We start from the raw sequence: 27,875 nt of genomic DNA, 5'->3' as shown, positions 1-27,875 counted from the left end.
AAACTTCGGAATGCGAGCAAAACTTTGTGAGCCAATTTATCTGTAGTGGACGGTGTGGGATGGGATCACTGAAGTTCATAGTGTGGGGTGGATGGGAACATCGTAAAAGCCGTTGTGAGCTGTTTCTTTGGAATTTGAGTGACGCACACTCTGTGCGTCTCTCGTGCGCTACGTAAGGTACTATTTCGTGCACGACATAACGATACCGAACCTTACGCACACGCGCACGAAATATACAATCTGTCAATAGTGCGAGAGGGAAGGAGGACTAACATAGAGGAGACAAAAGTGACATCAAATTGGGGGCCTGATTTCACCAAAGTTAGTTACACTTGTAAGTATTTAACTCCTAAAAACTACGACTTAGGGTTTTCATTTCATAATCATGCATTTTGATGACAGTAGCATGAATGCTTTGACAACTTTTGTCGAGTGGATGTTCGACTCATCAGCTTGGCACTGCCGGTTTGCCCGTTATCTTTCAGCGGACGTCGCATTGCAAGCGGGCCTAGTGCAACGGGCTCTCGCTCGCACTGCACTCGCTACACCGCACACTGTCACAAGTCAAATGGAGATGGAGTGGAGCATATAGCTGTAGGACCTATAATATACGATACGCTAAGCTTAGCATACATATCCGTAGTCTATGCTTGCTGTATTAGACTGAGAAAATGGCAAATATCATTAACATTTGTAACAAGATACTGGTCAGATTATTACTGGTCATTTCTACTCAGAGTTGTAAAATCCTTGAACTCGCGCTTCCTTGATGGGGTCTGCATCAACTCACACAGACAAGTCACAACTGGCTGCTCTGCCACTCTCTGCTGCAGTGCGAGTGGCTTCAAAGTCAAGAATATCAATCATCATGACCTTAGAAATAGTAATTCATACTCAAGATTGAGAGCCCTTCCCTACATTTCTAATGATCCAAATTCCAATCAGGTTACTAGACTATCCACATTGGCCATTAACGCCATTTAACAGTCATTACTATGAAGTGCAGAGGAATTCACCTGTATTCACCTGTATTCACCTGTCTTGTCGGGCTTCTGGAAAGACAGAAGTCCTGTAATGCCCTCCCACTTTCAGCAAGTTTCCACTGTATGTCAACCTGAGTGATGCTTCGTCTATATTGCAGTAATGACTGCTACTAATCCATGTAATTATTCGTCTGAGTATGAGAACTTATTGTACTTCTTGGATAGGAAGGCATCTATTTCTGACTTGAATCTGTTGACTGTAGTTGCTTCCACGGCTGAAATTGGCAGCATGTTCCAATGAGTTACTACCCTGTGAGTAAAATTATTTTTCCTGATGTTCAGACGTGCATGCTGTTTCTGGATCTTTGAATTATGGCCCCGAAGGGAAACTTTCTCTTCCTTTGTCTTGAAGAGCTTAGAACTGTTGGTGTCAGCGAAGCCATTCATGATTTTGAAGACTTGGATCATGTCACCTCTGAGTCTTCTGTAGGCAAGAGTAGGCAGCTTCAATTTCTCTAATCTTTCGGCATAAGACAGATTATGTAGGTGAGGTATTATTTTTGTTGCTCTTCTTTGGACCTTTTCTATGGTACTTATGTCACGCTTGAGTTGTGGGCACCAAACACTATCGCCATATTCAAGATGGGGTCTCACTAATGATTTGAAGAGGAGGGAGAACATATCTTCATCGATATAGTCAAAAGTCCTTCTGATAAGGCCCACAATGCTGTTAGCTTTATTTGCCACTCTTCCTACATGCTTACTAAACTTAAGTGTGGGATCAAACGTTACACCCAGATCCTTCTCTTCCTCTCTTGTCTCAATTTTGGTACGTGTTATTCCATCTCTCATGTCATATGTGCTGGGGGAATGTTGTTTCCCATAATGCATGATGCCACATTTCCCAACGTTGAATTTCAATTGCCATTTCTCTGCCCAGTCACTCAAGCTATTCAAATCCTCTTGTAGTACATCGGAATCCTGTGGGTCCTTGATATGGGCAAATATTTTAGTGTCGTCGGCAAACATCTCTGCATGACCCCTCAGATTATCAGGTAGGTCATTTATATACATCACAAACATACATGGCCCTAAAATACTTCCTTGCGGAATTCCGCTTGTGACCCTTGCCCATGAAGACATTTTCCCACTCACCACCACACGTTGTGTGCGATCAGTTAGGAAATTTCTGATCCAATTTGATATGTTCCCACGGATACCCGGATACGGATACGGATACGGAATGAAAGTCTGTAGCCAGGTACTACACTAGTACTACTTTTACTAAGTAGTTAAAGTAGGACTGACCTACTGTACTAGTACTGTACTGTAGTGTAGCACAATGTGACTGATGACCAATGTGACTGATGAGCTCCCTGTCCTTGACTCACAGAGATGAGATGTAAGATATTGCATAGAACTCTGTCTACTAACAAATACTATACAGTGTCACGTCAGTGAGGTGAAACACGGCACTGATAGTGGTAAATACACTCCTTTAATACAGAGAATGCGAGTAAACATTGTTGTAGTGATTTTCTTTTTCTTACAACAAAGTAAAAATTCAAAGTTACTGTCATTATATAGAGCTAGCTAACTGCTACAACTTGTACTCTGTAGTTTATGGTACAAAAATTCCTTCACTTGTGACTTAACAAAATATGTAAAATATACAGACAAAATGACAGAAAATTGCTTGTCATGAGGACTGGTATAAAATGCTAACGCCTGCAATGTGAGATGTCTGTGTACAATATGTTGTAGTGTACTGTAGACTGAAAGATCAGTCTGTATTTAATCACTTATTGTGGAGGTCGGGAATACAAAATGTATATTCGGCAGAGACTATTATGTCTGGCTTCATGGAATCCCCTCTTACAGAAAAGAGTCTCCAGAGGAGAGCTAGATGAAAGTAAAAAATTGTTTTAAAACTCTTCTATACGGACAGATTTTACTGTTTGTGTACTGTAAACTAAAAAATCAGAAATGCTTGCTCGCATTAAACTTTGGCAAATGTGAGCAGCCAAGGTTTGCAAAAGTAAAATGCATGTGAAAAGTTTTTTTTTTTTTTGCTATTTGACAAAGTTTTGTGTCTGACTGAAATAGGGTGTCAGCTCCAATTCGTAAAAGTTTCATGCCACGAATGTTTCTGGTTTTATATTATGTTGTGTTTTTAATGTACTTAGGCTGTGGTTTACAGACACACACACAAAAAGTCCTGTTTCCTATCACATCATGAAATGTCATTTTGCTGCAACAGGGTTGTTTATTTATTCATTTATAATTTTTTTTTTTTTTGGGGGGGGGGTGCTGTTACTGAAGTGGTAGGTGAAAATGACATGGTCTGACGAAATACGAGAACAGATGTGTTTTCTGTGGATTAGCTAATGCACAGCAGAAGTGGTCATGATAGGGAAGATGCATGCAAAATGTAGTCAAACATGGGAACAGTGGAAAAAAAAAAAGAAATACATGGGAAGCACTGTATTATTTTATTGGTTTTCAAAAGTTGGTAGAGATGGATTGACCCTGTTCCTGCTTGATTTTTATAGTTCATAGATCTCCATTTCGGTCAATCAAATGGAGAAAAGTACTTTTTGAGTCTTCTGGGAAATTTGCAAGGAGAATAATTGACACAGTATATATGATGACATGCAGAGTCAAATCTTGTATCTTTCTGTTTCTTTCCAGGTAAATAACAGCCATATTTAATATGTGGATGTCGGAGGCATATTCTCAAGGGTGAAACACTAACAAGGTGGAAAAATACAGTAGATACTTTGAAGATCAGAGGACGAGTGAATAGTGACAACTGAACAAGCCATGGCTGCAAACTGTAAACTCAGGTCAGTTGACCTGTTGGTTATTTTTGTGATCATATGTTTCTTGGTAATGACGCAAAAGGCACTTGGCCTACACCTGGGCTTGCCTCAGTTCACTGTGCCTTCCAATGCCTTGCCAGGACACAAAGTGACTGATGTAATCAGAAAGGGACAAGTGTCAGAGATAATCTCTGAGCCACACTTGAAAGACCTATTTCAGTTAGCTGAAGATGGTGCCCTGAAGATCAGGGACTCTCTGGAGCACCTTGCAAACACTGACATTGCTCTCAAGTTGAGACACACGCTGGGGAATCACACGTGGGATGATGTCCTACGTGTCCGCGTCAGTGGAGAGTCAGACAAGCTTCCTCACAGATCATATTGGGGGAATATTGTAGAGGGTATTGAAAACCAAATTGTGGAAGGTCTTGAGGGTCTCGCCCTACCCTCAGCAGAGCACATATCATACCAGCTGGCTGGAGAGGGCAGCGACTCTTTCCGATTGAAGGCGCTACCCAACGGTACAGTGGAGATTTACTGCGCCGTGCCCCTGAGCATTACGGCCACTCCGCAAATCAACCTGCAGGTTGTAGCGTCTACCCCGACCGCTGTGGTAGCCAGAGCAAATGTGACCATCGCAGTGGTGGGAAGAAACAGCCATGCACCCGCCTTCGTAATGGACACCTTTGCGTCCAGTACCTACACAGGAGCACCGAGTGGAACGAGAGTGGTTACAGTTTATGCCACGGACGCGGATGAAGGAGAGAGTGGTAGAGTGTCCTATTCCATGGAGCCTTCAAGTGATGTCTTCAGTTTAGATGAAAACACTGGAGTTGTCTCTGTGAAATCTCCTGTGACTACCGGGGACTATTCATTCACTGTGCATGCTCGCGATCATGGAAATCCCCCATTGCCATCCCTGCCGTCAAAGGTTACGATCATTGTGCGTCCCCTGTCTGCAGAGTTTCATCCATACGGGGATGACATCATGTACGCCCCCGACCAAGGGAAGGTATTAAATCGTGTCGAGCGTGACGTTTTGCCCGAAGAAACCCACACAATCTCAGAAGCTGAGGATGTTGGTGATGTGGTATACAACATAGTAGCTGGTGGTATGGATGTTCGCTACGCCATGGGAACGCCTGTGAATGCAAAGTTCTCCATCGATCCAATTTCGGGGGATGTCACTCTGGAGCAAGCACTTGATTTTGAAACCAGTAACGAGGAGATCCTTAATGTGGTGCTGACCAATGCATCAGATCCAGGTAAGTGGAAAATTTTGATGAAGTTTTAGCACAAGTGACTGATAAGTGTTTTTAATGTTAGTGTTTTTCTTCACGTATTAAATAATAGATTACCCTTGTTCATTGTTTATGCTGTGTTCAAGAATACCAATACTCACATAATTGCAAGTATAATTGAATCCACATCGATCCTTGTCAATCCCTATCTCCAAGTCACAAAGATTCAACTTCAACATCACATTGTATACACCCTGTAATGCATACATTCTTGGTTCTTGTTTTACTATTCTTTGATGATTCCAGTGGAATGCTTTTATTTTCCAGTCAGTACCATTTGAGTACAGCCCTTATATCAAAGTAACAAGGGGAAGCCTGCTTTGATTTGGCAAGGCAACAAACTGAAGAGAGAATCACTTATGAATGTGAGATAGAACAACTAATCTAAATATGATTTTTGTGATCAGTTAAAGAGAAAATAATAGAAAAACAAACATACACTGCCAGATCATGTGAGAGATTTTCACTTTGTATCAGCGGTTCCGATCTTACATATTTGTTTTTGTACAGAGGTAGACAATTGAAGAAAACTCATACCCCAGATTTATACACTGTATGTACAGTACATGTATGCATGCTGTATTGCAAACCAAATGTACAAATATGTACAAGTACATTCTACTGTACATGTAGGCCTACATGTAAGTGAAAATAAAAAGTGGGTAGTGTTGTGCCTGTGATGAGCAATAGACAGACAAAGGAGACCATAGAATCATTTATTATTCACGCCCGGATGTACACCGTAAGTGATATGGTGCTGTGCTTGCTGTGATTGAAGGACCTCGTATAAGATTAAGAATAAAGAACTTATGAGGGTACACTGTACATGTATTTGTCTCAGCTTTGTGTGAGATACACCATGTGGTGTTTAGTTGCCCAAATACATGGTATGAATGTTTTTGTTTTGTTTTTTTTTTTCTTAGTGTCATGCCTCCGCCAATCAAGTGGATGGGACACCACTGACTTTAGGTCTGAGACAGGCCTGTTATAATGAAATATTAAAGCTCAAACAGCCACGTGGTAGAAACATTGCACACTATAAATGGATTTGAAGGGAAAGGAGTGGCTTTACAAAAATGTATAAGAACTGTACAGTTTCAGGTTTTTAAACTAGATTTTTTTTTCATAGATCTTTACAACTGATGAAATGAGAGTAAAGTGGCTGCTTCTTTCTCCTTATTTTGCTGAATGACATCATCTACTATTAAAAGTAATTCATTTTCTGTCAATAGATAACTATTTCCAAATACAGTACTAAGTGTACATGTGTGCTGTACCAGTATTGCTTCAATTCTGCATGTGCTGTGAAAGTGTAGGCCTACGTGTTGTACAGTAGAAAACAAAATGTCACCAGTAATTACATTTTAAGGTGTACAGAAGAGAAAACTTTTGAAAGCATGCATGTACCGGTATTTAACACACAGATATTTTACACAAATGTATGATAACATACCTTTAGACTTTTTTTTTAATGAAAAAAAAAAAATCCTTACGTTGAGAATGTTTGCCATCTTACTTACAGTTACACAGTAAACTTCAGCAAACAAAAGACAACTTGTGTAATAGTGTACACTGCGCTACAAAAATGTAGTTTGCATTCAAGATTTGCAAGTATTTTCTTGTACAACGTGTACATGTATGGACACACATGTACATGTAGGTACTGCATTGATATGCAGTATTAAAAATGGCATACCCAGTATAACTATTACTACCAATACATACAGTACATGTATCGGCTGACATTAATGCCCAGCTACGTTTGAAAGACATTTGGCAGTTTGTCAATTTTTTCTTTGTTGGTACAGTACCTGACACAAACTCGTATCAGTGTCAGAAAGCAGCATAGATATGGGATAAGGAATATGTATTTGACTGTAAAGTATGCTAATGAAGAAAGCTTTTCATACAAACACACAATGTACATGTATGCTACTCAAGGAGACAAATTCCTGCATGTCCCATCTATCATCTCTCAAGAGGAAAAATTCATCTGTAACCCCCTCCCCCTTTCTGTGGTTGCCAACAATCTCAATCACTCTTACATTGCTCAGACTGTAGAAATACCAATATTTACTCTGCCAGTGCCAGTGATAGGCACATTGTATGATAATGCTAAACAAATGCCATCAAAGTGTACACAGTAAAGACTGCACAGAGACGTACATTGGCTTGTACTGAATAACAATATTGATAATGCAAATGACCTGATGTCATGACTAATTTTGTCACTCAGCAACATTTCCACATTATGCTACATATTATTAATATGTGTAATTTCTAGTGCATACAATGTACTTACAGTTCTTAACATGCATGTACACTAATAGTACTGTAGTACACACTGTACCGGTATTTCAATATTTTGAGAGTTACATGTATGGTTTCTACAAGTCATTTCTTGAGTCAATTAAAAAAAAAAAAGAGTTTCCTAGCAATGCCACCACACATGTGACTCACTGACAAATACGACTATGTAGGCCTACATGATAACCATGTACAATGTGCAGTACAAAAATGATGTCTGTGTACGTACAATTGTATTTGTATGTGATGGTACCAGGGAGGTAAACTTCCACCTCCCTGATGGTACACAGGCGCACAAAACAATACAATGGAAGTCCTAAAACAGTTGTACAATGGTTGTAGGCCTGTAATGCTCAACAAGTGCACTGGTGCACCTTGTTTGTAATACTGCACATGTTTCTTACATACAATGTTATGATAGTCCTTGAAATGAATTGTTCATAAACAGTGACATTTTAGAAACTGTAGAATTATACAGACAGTGTGATACAATGTACTGGTACAGTATGTAACTTGTAATAGAGTATGAACACTGTGACTATCCTTAACTCCTTGATTGCAGACTTTTGAAATTAACTGTGAAGATAAAATGCCTGCAATATCATATCCATGTACAATGTGCTGGCAGGCCTACATTGTAGATAGTTTATGCAACCAGGGTACCGTTTCATCAAAGTTGTCAGCGCTGACAAGTTGTCAGTCTCTGACAATCACCATAGTAACAGTCAGTGACCAGAGCATCCCAGCCAATCAAAACCAAGGATTTTGTGGAAATTGTCAGCGCTGACTAAATTGATAAAACACCCCCCAGAAGTGTCGTTATAAAATCCTTTCAAAACCTTAGTCCTGTTTCATAAAACTAATTATTAGTAACAACTGCTTCACTTCTAGATGACAAATTTGCTCTCAGCCAATCAGATGCAAGGATTTCAGTAGCTTATAACAGCTATCGTAACCTGTTAAATTGATAACTAGAAAAGCACTCTGAGAGCGCAGACCTCCGCCAAGCATGCAAATCATTTTCATTACAGATCTTGTTCTTCCATAGAGATATTTCCACCTATGCTGTGCTGAAAGTCGCCGATTTCCCAATATAGAAGCCTTTGTTACGTCATAAACCCTCAGCTGCACACTGCGTGCCTCACCCTAGCAGAAACTAGAGCACGCACTTTAATGCGCGCATGCAAACCTCAAATACGCGCAGCCTGAACTCCCAAGTTCACTGACTCTCCCTGCCAAAATATCAAAAATCCTTCATGAATTCCCCCAAAATTCTCGGATCACTACCAAAAGTTAATCATTTGTTACTTGTGTCATTCTCAACCTTTCCTGCAAGTTTCATCCTAATCCATTGTCTACTTTTTGAGTTATTTTGCGCACAGACAAACGAATGAACGAACAAACAAACGAACGAACGAACGAACAAACCAACGGTAACGAAAACATACAGTGTAACCTCCTCCCTTGGCGGAGGTAACAAGTTTTATGACATGGGTCTGTGGTAGGCTTCTGCAGTTTATCTGGATCACTTGCATGAACTCAAATTGAAATTTGAATATATTCTGGTTTATGTACTTAAATCATCAACAGCAACTGAACAAATAAAAAAGAATTGGGGGGGGGGGGGGGCGGAAACCTGCATCTTGCAGTACGAGAAGGAAATAGCATTAGCTGTACGAGTTTCAAGTCGCTGTTGTGACAGCACTGAACTTGGAAGACTGCCATTCACACCTGTGCTGGGAAGTCACTCTGCGCCAATTAATCCCATTTAGGTGGCTGGCCCGGGCATCAAAAATAGCAGTCAATTAAGAGTCTAGCGCGGGTGGTGCAATGAAGCTGTCAGCGAGCCAGTGATTGATATCGCATCTGCCCTGCAGCGCAGGTATAGGAAAATATCACCCCCCAGTCATGTGTGTATATATTGCCCAGTCAAGACTGTCCAGCGATGGATAGACGGGTTTCAGGAAGTTGTAATATGTACAGTGTATCCCAATATAGTGTCTATAGATGCACTTGTAGCCAAGGTGCGTATTATACATGTACATGTTGCAGCCTTTGTGGGGCGGGATCATGCAACGGCTCAGACAGCATGCATCTCATGTTTTCAAATGGTCATGTGATATGAATGAAGTCATGTCACTATAATGTTTTATATGGGACAGTCTGTTAGGCAATCATGCTTGTAAACTGAATCACTTTTGACTATTGACTGACTGGGTGCAGCACAAATAATACTAATCACAAAACTTCAGTACAGACCCACTTTATATTACAGAGAAGGAAAGATTGATCACAGTCAAGATTGTAGAGATGCCTATTTATGGCTGGCTCACAATTTGTAGATCATGGCATGTCGGTATTGCGCCATGGTTTTGTGTCACACTGTACTTCCTTGAAAGCTGAAAACCTGTTTCTATCATGGCTGTATTTTTGAAGAGTTTGTTCACAAAAACCGATAAGTCCATATTTGCCAAATGGAGATTTTTGCGATTAAAGGTCAAGAAATATAAAGAGAATGATAAGAAAATTTTTGCTTCTTTTGACCATACATGTGTAACTTCAAAAATGTACCTTTATATGTAGTGACCAATAAAACATTTAAAAGGTATTATTTTGTACTTTATGACAAAGACCATACTTCAAAATCTTTAAAAATGGACTAATTGGTGTTTGTGAACAAACTCTGCATTTGCTTCTTGAATGTGATAGGCATGGCTTTATGTATGTAAATGAATCATTAGGGGGTGGAGGGGGGGGGGGGGGAGAAGGAGGAGAGGTAGGGTGGATGATCTTGGAATTGACAGCTCACATGATGAAAACCCCTCTGTTTTCAATTCGAAGTTCATATCATAATTTGACATTGTTATCCCAAAACAACTGACAGATGCCTACAATTGTACAATGTATCAAAAGCATTTTAGACCAAATTTATATTTCTGGGCCACATTTCGTAAAACTTGTTACTATGATAGTTGTTACGAGCTACTGAAATCCTTGCATCTGAATTTGTCATAGAAATGTGGCAGTTGTTGCTGATAACAAGTTTCATGAAACGGGACCCTGGTCTTGTACCTGTACCACAAACTTTTAAAAATCTGATGGAAGAAGTTCTTACGATACGAACTCCTACTATTCCCAGATGTATTCTCTGTGGTGGCCTTCGGGAGATCCTGCTGTAGAGGGCGACAACCACTCCGTGATCAAGATGATATTGCATTGTAGGCTATTAATTCCTAAATTGATGGAACAGAAGCCGTTTCATTATCAGTCAGAGGTTGAGAACATGTAGGGTTGTTATGTTATTGCATGAAACTGTGGTATTGATGAGGTGATAAGCACATGTGAAATGCAACATGTACAGTGTACAATGTACAATTTGTAATTTGTAGGTTGTTCTTCCCTGATTTGGGACTTGAAGTTCCAGAAATTGGATGACACATGTGCAATGTGTACATGAAACACACTGATCGTGATTTACAGTATGAATGTGAATTTAATGGATTCTTGGCATCAACAAATTGTGGAAGTACTACACCACATTTGTACATTGTACCACCACTACATCCGCTTTCCAAATTGCCTGAACAACACACACCAAGGGGGATGCACGATTTAAAATTCTTGAAAGGGAATAAACAGGAACTGAATTGGTACATGTAGGCAGGAACCAAATTGGCAGGTTTGACAGTGAATACAAGGTACATGTACCTTTGACTTGTGAAACTTTATAAATGCAAAACAATGCAGCGGGGAGAGATCTAATTTTACGGGAATGAGATTGACCCAGAGGGGGCCTCCTTGCTCTTTCATTACACCAGACATGAGCCTTTGGCTGTGTTAACAGTATTCAAGAATGCGATCAGTTGTGTGGGGGGGTGGGGGGGGGGGGGGGAGGTCGCCCATATCTACAACATGTCTGCTATCTCTGCGACTAGCACAGAGCTCATGAGAAAGGTCTCATACACATGACGGTCTCCGTGTCCGTGGTGCCTCTCCCTGGGATCGGCGGCTTGGCAGCTGAACTTCAAAGCATTCCTTTCTTGTCAACTCATTCATCGTGGTAATAGGGATTTGAAGTTTGATTTGTCTCGTCAGTTATTAACAACTTGGCAAATAAAAATACATCAACTATCACCATAGTATTATTACTTTAGTTTTTAGACAAATATGCATCAATGCATACAATGTGATTCTTTTTTCTACTTCATGGTAAGATACATACTATCTGTCGTGCTGAACTAGTACAAATACCTCTTAGAAAAAAAAGATGTGTTTATTCTTGTGCTAATATGTATTGGTTAAGTACATGTAGTATTTTGTCCATGTACTCAATTGAAACATGGCATGAAAGCCTTCACAAAAAGAGTATTTTTCTGTAATCAGATATTTTTTTTCTTCATTTTTTTCTGTCATTAGAAAGTTGTTCGGATTTATACATTGTACTACATGTATTACAGTGTTGTTGTACAATGTACGTTGTTCCAGTTTTTCAACATTTTTCTTTAACTCTAGGAATAATGTTGGAGTAAAGTGGTATTTAGTAACCCAGGTGATGACTGTTACATTTTGACTGGTTTAAAGAAAATACAAAGAAGAAGTGATTTTGGAATTATTTGTACAGTGTATTTTATTGTTATAATGCAAGAAATATCTTGTCTTTTGATTGGATTATCCCTGTACACATTGTAGAGTCATTGCAAGGTCTTACACTGTACAATTACACAATTCTCTTACCGGTTGTATACCAATAAAATGTGCTTCTCTCTTTCATTGGGGGATGGGATACTTACAAGTACCGGGTGTTAGAGACGAGTGATAGATTGTACATGATGTAGCAGATCGGTTTTGCCTAAACAGACTTGTCATTTCTTGTTGAGTGGGATGCAGATCTACAAATGGCCGGCTGGGAGAGGTGACAGGAAAATAAGCAAACCTGTCTTTAGAGCTATTACGGTGCGATCGATAAGACCCTTTATCCCCGGCTGATATTTACACTGCCTCCTGGCACTCAAAATGTACCAGAAGGATCTGCTGCTTTGCTATTCTCCGTGTGCAGCACTCGAACACAGCATCCTGCCTCGGGTTGGAGGCGTATAGTACATCAGCTGCATGCAGCCATGTCTTCAATGTACCATTTGATGTAATGGCTTGTCTGCGGAGATAATAAAACTGTTACTACACTACGTACGCTGTATTGTGTACTGTAGTTTCATACACACATCATGCAGGGATGCCAAGTTCAAAAAATTTTTATGAGTGAGATTTTCATGACTCGGCATCTCGGCGCGCGAATGTGCACACGAGCGAGGGTGTGGGAGGGGGTTTTCCCCCTCCCACGGCCCATTAGGGAGCTTTTTCAATTTTTAGCTCTTAATGGTGCGATCAGGTGCATACTTCAAGTGACTATATTTTTCACTTATTTTGAAAGACAAAAGGGAAATATATACCTTCAATTGCAACTATCACTTTAATCCTTTGAGCTATGCTCTATTTACTTGTAGGCCGAAGTTGCAGACATCGCCTGATGGGTGAGAATAATGGGCGCCATGCGTGCGATCGTGAGACGGACCCCAAATGCTTGAGTCTCACACAGAATGCGTGAGACTTGGTAGCTCTGCATCATGCTCACTGAAGAACGTTGTCACAGAGCACCTCTTTGAGGTAACATATTAAGTGCACATACTGTACATGTAAATGACATACAGTACTGTATATACAATACAAAATATACATGTACACCATTGTGTATATGTCCAACCTATTACTTTTGATGACTATCAAATAGTGTTGACATGTTTGGAATGGAGATAACATGGACATTGTATGATGACTTCCACGTAAGAAATGACCAAATACATTTATCATCATCTGCAAGTATAATTTAGAGGAATTTACCTTAAAAGAAAGGCCTATAATATTACTACTGAATAATAAAAATAATTGAGCTACTGGTACATTGTACTGTACAAGTGTATGTGTTAAAAGACTAAATAAACAGTATTCGTGCTACAGAACTTTGGATCATTTAAAACGTCATCTACAAGTAAGCGTGGCAGCAAAATGGAAATGTGCTGAAACCGAATCATTTCGTACTGCAGCTTGGCTGATGCACAATGTGAATGCATGGCATGGTCCTCTTGAGTCGTAACACATCTCCCTCGGAGTCTAGTGCATGTGACCTCATGCAGCAGGCAGGCAAACATGCATAATGCAAGGCAGATTCAAGTCAAGAGCTGAGTGTGAAAAGTTCAGAATGGGTGGACCCGAACCTGCAGTAGTATGCGTATTGCATTGGAGTAAACCTACGCCTTTTGTTTTTTTCCTCCCCTCGCACTCACAAACGTTGTGGGGGCCAGTGATTTGGTAACATGATGCCCTCCCGCTCAGACCTCCGCATCTTGATGGTGCGATGAAACAAAGGCGATGTGAAATCTTACAGGGTGGAAGAGGCCATCATCCTAAATACCAAGCCTGCCTGAACTTGGTTGCCTGAGCAATTGAGATAATTTGGAATTGAGTCTCTACAGTAGGCTATTTACCGTACACTACACATGCCTGGGAGAGGCAACAGATTACAAATAGATAGACCCTCTTTCTTGCATATCCTGCTTGAAAGACATCAAATCATGGACATTGTAACAGTGTTTTATCGTACAAACTTGTACAATGTGTACAGGGGCATGGGCTACAGGTGTACACTGTCACTGTATACTATTGATGTCCAATAGTTTCTATCATTGCATTCTGACTTGTAAATGACATCAACTTCTACCACAAAAATATTCTGTGGTACAAGTCTCATCATAATACATTTGTATGTTCCCTTTCCTTTCTAAAGTAACAATGCTGTATGCTATGGGGGGGGGGGGGGGGGATGGTGATAAAATGAGCATTCCGGCCTTACAAATCTTTAGTCTTGTTTGCATGTTCTTTTTCTTTAATATGGTCTGCAGTAGCTTTTTACAGTTTTGCTGTTTAATTTGTTGTTCGCAACAGTCAAGAGTACTGATTCTTCATTAATAGTACATGGACATTTGTGCAACTTTTTGGATATACTGTATACAGCAACATGTACACTGCAGCGTCTCTGCGTTGCTGTTTAACTGGCAGGGTTTGAATTGTCACGGGGTATGTACTTTGTTGCGACAGTTACACCAACTGTATCTATCCATGGATGTTATTATAATGGTATACAACACTCATTTACACCGCCAACCAGTCATTTGCATTGTGGGCAGTGTGTATGAGCCTTGCAGTTTGTCAATAAAATCAATGGCTGTGACCCATGAAATCAATGGAGTGCTCAGCAGGACCCCACCATATTGAGCTTACTTTGCATGGCTATGATTTGATCCTGTTTTGGAGGTATGCTTTGCAATAATCATGCGCACACATCCATTCAGGAAATGACTTGTCGGTGCCAATTGTAGGCAGATCCCATCAAATGTGTTCAAATGAAACCTTCATTAGTGTGTGAAGGCCTGCATGCAGAGAACACATATCGTACACATTTACACGCAGTTTTACGCAATCTTCTCACTGAAGACCAGCAATTTTGTCACAATCAAATCCATGTTTATCATACTTTTTTTTTCTCATTACAACAAAAAGGGGTATGCAAATGTTTATTTCTAATATTGTTTAATATCTTTAAACAGTTTTCTATGCCGGTAATGTAGCTAGAATATCTGTTACATTTGCTCCTGCGACAATTGCACCCATGAAATGTCTACACACTGAGCAAATTTTACAACACATTAAAAGATTGCAAATGGACAGGCATGTACATGTACATGTACAACTTTGTATAGGGCGCTTTCAATAGTCTCTGTGTCAAAATCACGAAACAACATCTCACAAAAATGTCTGCGACCTCCTCACTAGTAAAATACAGTATCTGTACGTGAAAAAACAAACAGCCTTTTCAGTACCAGAAAATAAGGAAATTTTCAGTGTGTGTATGTGTGTGTGTGTGTGTGTGTGTAAAGTGTGTGGAAGAGGTTGGCACCTGCAGTCGGTGCATTAATTCATTACTTCCTGAATGAGGAAGTTGTTGAACTACAACCTGTAATTCTCCTGTCATCAGTAAATCATGAGGAGGTAAAGTGTAGGCTTGCTGAAAGGGGCATACCCCATTGAACTATTCTCGCAATGTGGCATGTTGCAGGAAACTTTTATTCCAAGTAGTACTGTCGTTTGGATAAATTGCATCATATTGAAATGACATATACAATCATGTAACTCCTGAGTGAACAACTCAACATCTCAGTAAATACCACTGATAATAATGCACTACATGAGGTTACTAACACTCACCATATTCTAGTTATCGTACTGTAAATATTTTTGCTCATCACATCAACACATTTCGTATAATCAGTGAACATACTGTTGCACTTTGTACTTGACGTAAAGAATTAGTTTTCCTGAGCTGGAGGAAGTAAGTTAGCTCGGTCTTGGCATGGAGCTATAGTGAGTCTCATGAAATCATTAGGCCTATATACAGTGTAGTAGGCTGATATACAGTTTAGCTCACATAGCCTCTCCTCTGTCTTATTCTCTTCCATGTCTTAATTTTAGTGATATTGAAAATATGCATTTTCATGCACCTACATGTAGATCTACAACTGTACAATATGTAAGTTGCTGTATAGTGTATAGGCCTATACCTTACTTACTTACCTTACATTAATTTGCCAAAATAGAATATCAAACTTCCTAACTTGTACACTTCATTTTAGTCCAGGGGAGTTACATGTATCTTTCCTCTTCAGTTCTTAATAAAATTTCACAATATTTTTCCCATTTGTAGTACTGTATCACTTCATGTTTGATACCTATTTCACTGTGTCTTTTGGTGTCTTTAATACACTTCCATGAATATTTCATTTGCTGCCTTCTTGATATGATTAAGAAAGAAAGAATCACCCACTTCTCATTCCGGTTGATTTTTCTCAAATTACACGTACACCTCAGCCGCAAAGTCTTTGTTCGATCCATGCAGTTGTGAATCTGTGTTATTTGAAGTGCTCTCCCACTCCCATGCACGCACCACACATTCCAACTGACTTACACATGGCGTTGTTTTTCATAAAGGAGTCATTGTATGACCTCTTGTGGTTTCAGCCACACACTGACACCACTAGACTGAGAAGTGGTATTTTTGGAGTCATGTTGGGGAAAAACTATGTACATTTGTATCAGGTGTGTGTGTGTGTGTGTGTGTTTGTTTGTTGTGTGTGTGTGTGTGTGCTAGTCACAGTCCATTCACTGCACTCTTCTTTTCACATAGAGTAGAAAAAACAACAGCGTGTTATGAAATTCTGTTTATGAGTTACATTGTGTATGAAATATTTTTTTTTGTACAAGTGAGGTTTTTTTTTTTTTTTTTTTTTTTTTTTGCAGACATCTGATACAGTTCAGTACATACGTATTTGTATACATCACTGTATTAGTGTAATGTGACTTTGCAGTTTCAGCAGGAACATAAATTGCGAAAATGACGATAGTGTGTACCATTTTTCGAGGGTGCAATGTCAGCTCATGATTGCTGGGTACCATGAACTTTATTTTCATTCCCATTTCTTCAATCAAAATGGTGACATTATTTTGTTGTTGTTGTTGCTGTGTCATAAGTCAGAGACAAAGGAGTAATGAATAGTATAACAATAGCATGAGGATGGGCTGATTTTGCTACAACACGCATTTCCCATAGACACTTGTCCGAGACCGAGTATACTCGAGGACTCATCCTCAACAGGTTAAAGAGATGGTACAATTTCAATTGAGATGGGGCATCAGGTTTCTAACATTTTTTATGATTTTTTTTTTAGATAATCAAAAACTCCTTATCAAATATGAAAAAAGTATGTACAGTATAGGCCCAAATTCTTAGAGAAATATCAAAGTTTATTTGGTAAAATTGGTTTTGAAATGAATGAGACATCAAAAACAAAGCAATCCTAATAAAAAGTGGCACCCACCTTTTATTAGTCCTGTGATGGCTTTGTTTTACTTTGTTTTTGGATGTCTCAGCCATCTCAAAACTGATTTTCATGAAATAAACTGAATTCCTCTTAGAATTGTATACTCTTTAACATATCATAAAGTGATTTCTAAGTAGTGTATCTCAAAAAGAGTTAAAAGCTGAATTCTCACCTCAATAAATACTATGCCATCCCTTTAATTTCTTTTATACAACCTTATGTAAGAAAAAGTTTCTTTTACAGATAATATAGGAATTGAAATATGTATAGATTTATAGAATACCAGTACTGTAATTTTGTAAACAAGAATTCTGTATACATGCAATTATAATAATGTAATAGGAATAATATGATTTTACATTGTCCATTTACAACCATCTTTGAAAGTTCTCTCTGTAGTCACCAGTGAAATTTCTTGGTCAAGGCCATCTTCACCTTACAAAAATGTCTTTAAAGATAATATAAAGTTTTGGTACCTCAAAAGTTTCCCTGAGTTTCCTTGTCATAGTTTGTGTTTCACGTTACAGTACTACCTTTCATATAACTAACACTGTGAGAATTACTCGCCCCAAAGTGCTCTCATGTCTTAGTAATCATGCAATAATGGTTTCATACCAGAGCAGAGCGGGCTCTGAAAAATTCGAACGAGCTGTTAGTTTGACTCGACGCGGTACCGCGACAATCAATATACATGTATTGTACGAAACCATTATTGCATTCGATTACTAAGACATGAGAGCACTTTGGGGCGAGTAAGTCTCACAGTGTTAGTTATATGAAAGGTACTTTGACCTGAAACACAAACTAAGACAAGGAAACTCAGGAAACTTTTGAGGTACCAAAACTTTATATTTTCTTTAAATGTGTATAAGAAATGAAGTGTTTAAATGCCAAAACTGGACAATAGGCCTACAGTGTACAATGTACATTTTCATTAACTTGATAGGCCTGTAGATTGAAGCTGCTGCTAATGATTAAAATGTGTTTGATAATTTTAGTAATATCTTCAAAAATATCTCTTGTTATCTGTATTGTATGTTATGTAATCATATAAAAGATAAAAAATTTCTCTAATTAATGATGACCTTACTTTAAAAACTTTGAAAATGGCATTTTTCTGTTTTTACATTGAAACTCTTAAAATATTTGCATGTCTTCTTCCACATGATTTCAAAGAATAAAAGGTAGAGCTTTACAACGTACAAATGTGTTCTACTTTTCTGGCATTAAGCAAGGATCTGGAAAGACAAGTCCCCAGCCTTATCTCATGGAACATGAAGGAATTTGGGTGTATCTTTCTCTTTTCCTTTGTGTCATATCTCTTGTCTATTCACTTCTCTGATGATCCTGACTCCATGCTCATTCTCTGTGCCGACATGACAAAGTCCAATCCAACAAGCCCCTTTGTTTGTCAGACTGTTTGAATTGTTATTCCATTCGTTGATCACATAATGTGAACATTCTCTTATTGGAAGGCAAAAGGGCTTTTTACACTTGTAAATTTTTGCTTAGTCCCGTACCAACGGTGGGGCTAAGGGGGGGCCTTAGCCCCACCGTGGTACGGGACTATCCTTAGCCCACTTTCTGTGTACACTCGTTTTTGCCAAAGTGGGCTAGCCCCACCGATAGTCCGGTACTATCTGGCCCTGCAAAATAGCAGGGTTAGCACCGCAATTGCGGTGCCAAGCAAGCGAGTGTAAACAGAACGAAAAAATAATCCTGGGCTAAGCGACGGAGACGAAGTCCGACCCTCACTGACCAATCAGAAACGAGGTACAAATATTGTAATCAAGGGCTGCCGGTGCGTGTGTGTACGTGTACAGTACACAGCGTAATCATGAATATTCATTTGGTTTGGAAAGTCCGGGGCTAAGAAATACAAGTGTAAAAAGGTCAGTTTTCTCCTTAGCCCCGGACAAGAGATAGTACGGGACTAATTGGCCAGTGTAAAAAGCTGAAAAAATTGGTACGGGACTAACGATAGTCCTGGGTCAGAGAAAGTCCGGGGTTAAGAAACACAAGTGTAAAAAGGGCTAAAGAGAGACAAAAAAATCCCCTCCCCCCTTTAACAGAAAGACAAAAAGATGTGGAGGAAGAAAAGTCAACAGCATTACCAGTAGGTGGGGTTCTGTGAAAACGCATTTCATGCACAGTGAGAAGGCCAGGATTTGGCTTGGTCTGCATTCTCTGTGTATGACTCATTGTACTCCACAGTGTGTACATTGGCATTGATTTATACATGCTGAGTATACTGTAGACTGATCGGAAAAAAAAGGGGGGTGCTATATTCTGCAGAGTTGTGTGTCAGTGTGTTTGTGTAAGTGTGTTCATATATGCAAGTGTAAGAGAGGGAGAGAGAGATTAAAAGAAACTAAGACAAAGCATTTCATTATGGTGGATGTGTAAAACAGGTCCTTCGCTTCTGCGGTATACCGAGGTTCACTTGTACGGGTACCCTTTGTACCCCATATACAGTACATGGTATACCACACCTGGCAATTGTGTGTACAATGCTAACAGTGCATGGATGGTACAGGGAAGAAGTTGACTGGTACGGGTAGGGTTGTACATGTTGATGTGCTGATAATTTTGCAAGCACTTGATAAAAAGGTGGGGAATAAAAGGCCAAGGGGGTTGGGGAGTAGAAGCCTATCTTTTCTAAAACATGCCACCCAAGATTGCAACAAATAGTGACATTTTGAGGAGCAAAGAGGCCCTATGCTATCAATATCAAGTGTCTTCTGTGAGACTAAACGTAGATGCTCAATCTCCGTGGGGTATTGGTCAGATCAAGTGGATACCTTACTGCGCTGTCTGTCTTCTGTAGCTCAATGGGGACATTCATGCTTGAGTGATTACCGTCCCTTTAGCAGACAAGCCAGCTTCTTTGTTCTGTGAAGAAAGAAGGGCAAGATGTTCACAATGAGTTAGCTTCATCCTCTCTCAATGACACTACAGGTGTGACAAAGGAGGGGGGGGGGGTCATTGTGTATAATATCCAATTCGCAAAGCCAGTGGAATGTGTGTGTGTGTGGGGGGGGGGGGGGTGGTCTGCCTCTTGAATTACACATGACATACGCTGTATAGTGGGATTCTTTGGAAGATTGTTGGGATGGGGACAGGACAGGTTGGAAAAGTAACTGGGCTCCTTGTTATTCATTCATCCCTAGCCCAGGAAAGAGTGACTGGGCCCTGTCAGCATGTAGAATTTCCTCTTTGCTTTTCACGTCAAGGTTTAACGCAGATGCTAAAGGAAGTCAGTGGAATGATTGATGGGACTATCATTGACTGGTAATAGCCATCTTTCACTCTGTTTTCCATATCCTGCTACGTGATGATCCTATTCATTAGCAAACCAAAAGCAGGAGTGGCATGCAGTAAATCGGCAAGTGACGACCCAATAACAATTGGAAATGACAAAGAAAAGTATTTTTCATTTAATAATAATAATAATACTACATTTATAAAGCGCATAATAAGCCCATGCTTCTCTATGCGCTGTACAATTCAGATACAACATACAAACAAATGACTAACAAATGTAACACTCAACATAATAAATACAATAATTAACAAAAGGAGTAATGAATGTTTATCTTAATCAAGGAAGACGAAACAGGTGAGTTTTAAGACCGGATTTGAAATTTGCAAAACTGGGTGCACATCAAATTTTTTGTGGTAAATTGTTCCAAAGCGTAGGTCCAGCAACTGCGAAAGATCTGTCCCCCGTAATATGAAGTGTTGGTTCTGGGAATATGAAGAAGCGCTTGGGTGCTTGAGCGAAGGTTGCGAGGAGGGTGATACTGCTTGAGCAAATCTGCCAGATATATTGGGGAAGAACTATGTTGTGCCTTGTAGGTCAGCAATATGAGTTTGAACATTATACGTTTGTCGACAGGTAGCCAGTGTAATTTTTTGAGGGTATGGGTTATACTTTGTTGACGAGGAGTCTGTGTGACAAGCCTGGCTGCGATGTTCTGCAGCATCTGCATGCGGTGGATGTCGGTAGAAGGAAGGCCATACAACAAGCTGTTGCAGGAGTCTATCCGGCTGGTGACAAATGCATGAACCAGTGTGAGTGTAGCTTTATTTGTGAGGAAACCTCTGACTTGACTGATGCATCTGATTGCTGCCATAGCCGATTTGCAGACGGATTTTATATGTTCCGTTATACTGATGTGCTGATCAAAGATGACCCCCAAATTTCTAGCATGAGGCACAGGATTGATTTGGCCATCACCAACACAGACATTCAAAGGGTTGGGTTGAGAACAAAACTTTGATGTGAAATGGATCACTTCCGTTTTGGCATCATTCAGAGACAACTTGTTCTTCATTGCCCAAGCTCTGACATCAGCAATACAGGCGTTTAATCTTTTCAAAGATTCTTCACGCTCGGTGTTCTTAAACATTATGTACATTTGAGTATCATCTGCATAGAGCATTTGGGTTCATACTTGCGATTTCGTGACTATTACCTGTATTGTGTAGGCCCTAATTCATATAAAAGAAAATGAAACAATCATGACATCTATATGCTGCACTGCAGTTAAACACCTGTGGTAGTAGTCCACAATGTTGTATTTGTTTGTGTGTGTGTATGTTACGTACTTACAAGCACAACAAATAGAAATTGAAAGATGAAAAAAATATGCTCGTGTCTTGAAAAGTTTGAAGGAAAATAATAACTGTGTGGGACATAACCAGGGGGGGGGGGGGGGGGGGGGGGGGCAGTTTAGGTTGAAATAGTTGTTTGTGCACACGCCTTAATCTGTTGCAATACCATTTTACCAAGTTGAAGTTGAAGTCAAGGAAAGTATTGTGCCTGTCACATCAGCAGCAACGTTCGATACTTTCATCCAAATGAAATCTCAGGAAGACACCCGTTCAGCCTCCAATAGGACACCTGTTTAACCTTACATTGTTCCTCCTATACTCTGGCTACGTCTAAGCCAGTAATCACTGCTGTCAGGAGCTCCTCACTTTTATCCAGCAACAAACAAGTTGCTATTCATTTATTTGTGCATCAGATGCATGACAACCAGTAGATAGACTTCAGTGTGGCACACAGCAAGTTCAAAGGGGAATATGAGGTCAACACTGCATAGTTCGGTGCAGACTCCACACCCACTCTACAGACTCTCTACTTACATGTATACACACACTCATGTAGACAAACACACACACACACACACATACACACACACACACACACACACACACACACACACACACACACACACACACATCTCAGCATACACTATGCCACAGTTGAATAACTGGAAAAAAAAGAGGATGTGTTTTTCAGGTTGATGATAAACAAAGCATTGACAAATACGTAAAATGTGAAGAGAGGGGTATATTGTGTTGTGCTATTCCTATGTATGTGAACTCTTAATGACCCAAGATTTTTTTTTTTTTTTGTATTTTGTATTTATTTATTTATTTATTTATTTATTTTTTTTTGGTGGGAATGGGGGGGGGGGTACACTTTTTGTGGGGATGGGGGTGGGATTGACCCTGGGTAGGGATATACAAACGTAAATGTATGGAATCTGTGCCTAAATGATAGATGATATACATGTACCCTCAGTGTAAAAATTTATGCAACAAACTTTTACCTTTAGTAAGAAACTACAAGCGAGCACAATTACAATATGTACAGAAAATGTATGATAAAACTTTTCCACAAGACATTAACATTTACTCTTACCAAACCTGTGTAGTCATGATGAATAAAGACAGAGAAAAAAAAAAACACTCAGTAAAAGTAACAATTCCTTTGTGATGAATATTTTTCAGTCTCAAAAGAATTCCATGTACAGATCATGTGTATATATATTTTGTCCTGTGCAACTGTAATTGTGTAGAGAGTGAACTTTGATATCAGTTTCTCTCTGTTTTTTATTAGCACAACCCATGATAACCATAAGGTAATGTACAGTAACCAGCAATTCAGATGAAAATATTACAGCAGTGTCTCTCAAAATATGCATTGAATCCAGAGTTGGATTTGACGCGAGAAGTATCTCTCACTGTATATCTCAATATAGTGAAATATGTGAAGAGTCATTATTAAAGTTCATGCAGTCATGAAACATCTTGATACATGATGCACATGAAATTACTCGTCATATTTACTATTTTTATGTGTTATCTCTCCCCCCTCCCCCTTTCCTCTCCCTTGCTTTTCTAATTTGCAGATATGCTTGATACTTTGCGAGTGGTCTTCAGTATCCAAGATGCCGATGAGCCCCCTTACTGGACCATGGAAGTGTCCCCCTACATTGCCGTCGTACCCCTTGATGCCCCCAACCAGGCCTGTATCTACACCCTCACTGCCGCGGACGTCGACGTGGGGACCGAGATCACATACTTTCTGCGTGCCGGTGAGTGTCCGGCCTGTCTGATCTGCTAGCCCGAAGCCCATGAGCATATTTGGCTTGAGCCATGTCTTCAAGACATACATATGCATATCAAAACAGAACAATTTGGGGACTACTCTTCACTTGAAGATTTAATAAAGCTGGTATTATAAATGGTTTTTCAAAGATTTTGCTGATGTGATATTTAGTCATGATGTTTGTTACTTCTGTGGCAGTGTCTTTTATGTGTTTTGCATATCAAATATATACTTTCTATGTACTGTTAAAACTGTGAGACAAGCATTTAGCATCAATGTACTGGATTAAGCAAGAATTTAAAATATACAGAGTAAGTATCTGGGAGTCATGTCAGATATCTCAATAATGTCTTTTTCCATTTGAAGAGTGAGGTATATATCTGAGGAAATCTGAAATATATCGCAAGAGTCATTGTAGTACAGTTGTACATTTTGGTAGTTACCACATCGTATAGCAGGTGTTCAAGTTATGTTAGTTCAGCAAAATATTTGTTGTCATTGCTTATCACTGTTTAATTTCCATGCACTGATATTTTACAGTACACACTGTGATAGAAGTTTTTGCAAAATTTGATTTTACTTGACTGCATGATCAAGATGATATTCACATTGATAGTAACATGAACCATCTGGAACAATTTCAGCTCCATTCTTTGTGCATGATTTTCCACTGGAACTTCATGTTGATGCTTCGAAGATATTTTGACCCCATTGCATAAATCTTTTAGAAAGACGGCAAAATCAAAACAAGACAGAAGAATAAGTCAATGACGACGATAATCTCTACTTCAATTTCAGGTGGAAATGGCTGGTTTTCTGTCGATGAAACCAGTGGATGCATCAACACCGAAGTGACGGCCGACACCAATTACGTGGCGAATGAGGAGTACATCCTCAGCGTGTATGCCAGGGGCACGAGGACAGATGTATTCTCCGATGTCACGGCCTCCGTCTCTGTGTACGGTGGCTCATACCCGCCGCAATTTCGTGAGGATCCTTACGAAGCCTCTGTCAGTGAGGCTCAGGCCAATCAAGTGTGAGTTTAGCACTGAGATATACCCCTCTGCTGTCATTAGACAAATGAATGAACCCAGACTAAGGAAATGCTGGAAGTCAACCTACCCCCCCCCCCCCCAAAAAAAAAGAAACAGCCTTGATTAGTTATCTTCCCACAGAAGTATGGCTTACTATGCATTATGTGAGCAGAGAATCAAATGTGCTTTAAATGTATGTAGTCAAATTAAAAAAAAAAAAAAAAATTCTTTTGTACATCATGCCGTATTCTCTGATGCTTTAAACCCACAATTCACACACTGAGACACCCGTCAGCTCCAGTGGAAACTAGTACAGCTCAGTAGATAAGACCATGGATTTTCAAAGATTTAAAAAGCTACAATTGTAGCCCTGTAGTAGGCATGTCATATCATCCTCACTATCCAGTCCTTCAGGGGGACCTAACGCTGATGGTCCTGTGGTTGCTTGCTTGCAGGTATCCATTGCTTCCTACCAGCCGTGAAAAAATACTTGAATTTGGAATATCAGACTCTCCTTACAATCTTGCAACATTTTTCAGCTCAGTTGGCTTACTGCACTCTCCTCCATACTACTTACCCCCCCCCTCCCCCCACCCAATCACAGAGTCACTCAAGTAACTGCAGAGTCGTTCAAGCGCAATGTGGCGGTGACGTATTCGATCACCGGTCCCGCGAATCGCCCCACGCACACCATCAACGCTCAAGACGGCACCATCACCCTGACGGAGCAGGTTTTGTATGAGGAGCTACCGACCTACTTCCTTACTGTTCAGGCCGTAGAGAGCACAGCAGATGACCCTTTGACCTCCGAAGTCAGGGTAAGTCATCCGTAACCCATTAGTAACTGAACCGCTCAAACCTGCCTGTCTTATTACTTACGAAAACGCCCAAAACTGCCCTTCTGTTTTGTTATAGTTTATGCTTTACCATTTTTTTAATTTTCATATGAACTATATAATTACATAATTTCAAAGAGATCAAAGGTCAACAAAAGTATGTTAGAATTACTTTTGTGACACACCGCTCTCTTGGAAAGGTCCTGATAGGCTTTCAAATAAACATAACGTATAACAAACATAAATAAACATGCAGTGAGTTATTTAAAATAATTTAGAAAGTTGTCGAAATGAGAGTAGTACATATTGCTGTACCTTCTAGGGAACAATAGGGTATTATGTACAGAATTGTCAGTTGCTAAAGGGTTAGCAATGTACATACAGTGCACTTGTGTGTACAAATAACATTTGATTGGATGTTGTGTATATTTTGTTATACGATCACAGACCATAATCTAGTAATTTGACCACACTTACAATCAAATAGTTAAGGTCGATATAATATATTTTGTGAGTTTCATATGTAATGCCTAATTGTGGGAGTGGTGAATGCAAAGAGAAAGTATGCTGCCTCTAACAAGAATAATCACGATGTAAGGTGGGTTTTGACTGATTCATTACGACTACTGTGCTTTGCACTCTGCCCAGCATTTACATGGGCTCGGGATGTGCACTTTTAAACTCCTGCTTCCTTGTGTTTGCAGGTGAACGTTATGGTGGAGGACATCAATAACTGTGAACCGACCTTCAGTCAAGACGTCCTCAGTTTCAATGATGTCCCAGAAACTGCAGAGCCCGGAGACACCATAGCCACAGGTGAGGTCAAAGGTCATTCTTCTGTGAGATTCTCTGCCTGACAAGATTACAGTAGATGCCTTTTCATTGTGCGACAATAGCTTTGGTCTTCTGTGATCAAACAAAAAGGATGTGAAGGATAAATGGTATGATATAAGATGTTATAGGATCTGCACAAGACTGTGCTATCTTGTAGCATGGATATTTGTGGGGGATTACTATGCTGTTAACTGTTCGGCAGTTCTATGAACCACCTTGTATTCACGCTGATTATCTCACTGGATTTCTTCCCTGCTTTACAGTGGTTGCCACTGACTGCGACACTGGGGTGAATGCTGAGCTCACCTACAGTATCGTGACGACTTCCACCGTCTTCTCAATCAACAGCACCAGTGGGGACATCTCCCCCACTAGTGTCCTGGACTACGAGAAGGGTCCCCGCTACTACACCTTCACGGTCAGAGCCACGGATGGCGGCAGCCAGCCTTTGTCCAGCACGGCCACGGTGGTCATCTCCCTGGCCGATGCCCCGGAGGCGCCCGTCTTCAATCCCGACGACTACTTCTTCCGCATGGATGAGACGGCCAACCAAAACTACGAAGTGGGGACCGTCTACGTGAGCGATGACGATGTGGGAGATACCATCACCCTGGCCATTATTGGTGGGGATGGAACTTTTGCCATCAATCAGAATACAGGTAATGCCATGGGCAATATTACTTCAGAGAGATTTTATATCATCTTGTATTTTTTTACGCTGATTGTAGATAGGTGGCACTTCGAAATTAAGTTCAGGTCTGATTCGAAGAAGAGCACATGCACACAAAAAGGGGTCACAGTTTTCGTGTAAATGAGGAATATCCATTTCAGCAGATTACAATGCGAAGGCAAACAGGTTTCAATTCTCTCTTTCTTTTACAGGAGAATGAAACCAAAACATATATGTTAATTGAGGAGATGCAGCAATATTAGTTGATCACGTCAGCAGAGTTGAAATTGAACAGTTCTATGAAAAGTATTGAAGTTTTAACATTTTTGGGCTGCTATTGCTGGATGAGGAGACGTAACACTTCATGCATGTACAACAATATAAAGAAAATATTCAGAAAATTCGACATAATTTCTCATTTCTAGCATAATGAAAGATCACTTGACTTACCTCTTTCAGGAAACTGGGGAATAGCATTACTCTTAGCATTATGTCAGTAGCAATTTAAAAGAATTTGTCTTTTCAACAGCAATAAATGAAATTTTGTTGAATTCTGTGATATCTGTATATCTGTCTGTGTGCATGCATGATGTCATGAAGTTTGGTAGTCTTCTCATCCCGTGATGATAGCACTGAATATCTTAAAATTTGTAACTTGATTGAATTGTCTGTTTTGTTTGTTGTTGTTGGTTTTTTTAC

The 27,875-nt window shown here is 39.8% G+C and overlaps 1 protein-coding gene across 1 annotated transcript in view; it reads left to right on the top strand.

Annotated features, from left to right (window-relative positions):
- The first annotated feature begins 211 nt into the window (after nucleotides 1-211).
- Nucleotides 212-27,875, top strand: part of LOC139730867 (neural-cadherin-like) — a 64,953-nt gene continuing 37,289 nt past the window's right edge. The window contains 7 exon segments of the mRNA XM_071641742.1: nucleotides 212-334; nucleotides 3,675-5,070; nucleotides 23,603-23,788; nucleotides 24,601-24,838; nucleotides 25,441-25,654; nucleotides 26,377-26,488; nucleotides 26,770-27,165. Coding sequence (XP_071497843.1) covers nucleotides 3,807-5,070; nucleotides 23,603-23,788; nucleotides 24,601-24,838; nucleotides 25,441-25,654; nucleotides 26,377-26,488; nucleotides 26,770-27,165 — 2,410 coding nt within the window. The 5' untranslated portion in view covers nucleotides 212-334; nucleotides 3,675-3,806.

The sequence above is a fragment of the Diadema antillarum genome, unplaced genomic scaffold, assembly GCF_040938485.1.
Source record: "Diadema antillarum isolate AM-2024a unplaced genomic scaffold, OU_Dant_1.0 seq00000340_RagTag, whole genome shotgun sequence".
Lineage (NCBI taxonomy): Eukaryota > Metazoa > Echinodermata > Echinoidea > Diadematoida > Diadematidae > Diadema > Diadema antillarum.
The sequence above is the reverse complement of the archived record's forward strand: the minus strand, read 5'-3'. Positions and strand labels throughout refer to the sequence as shown.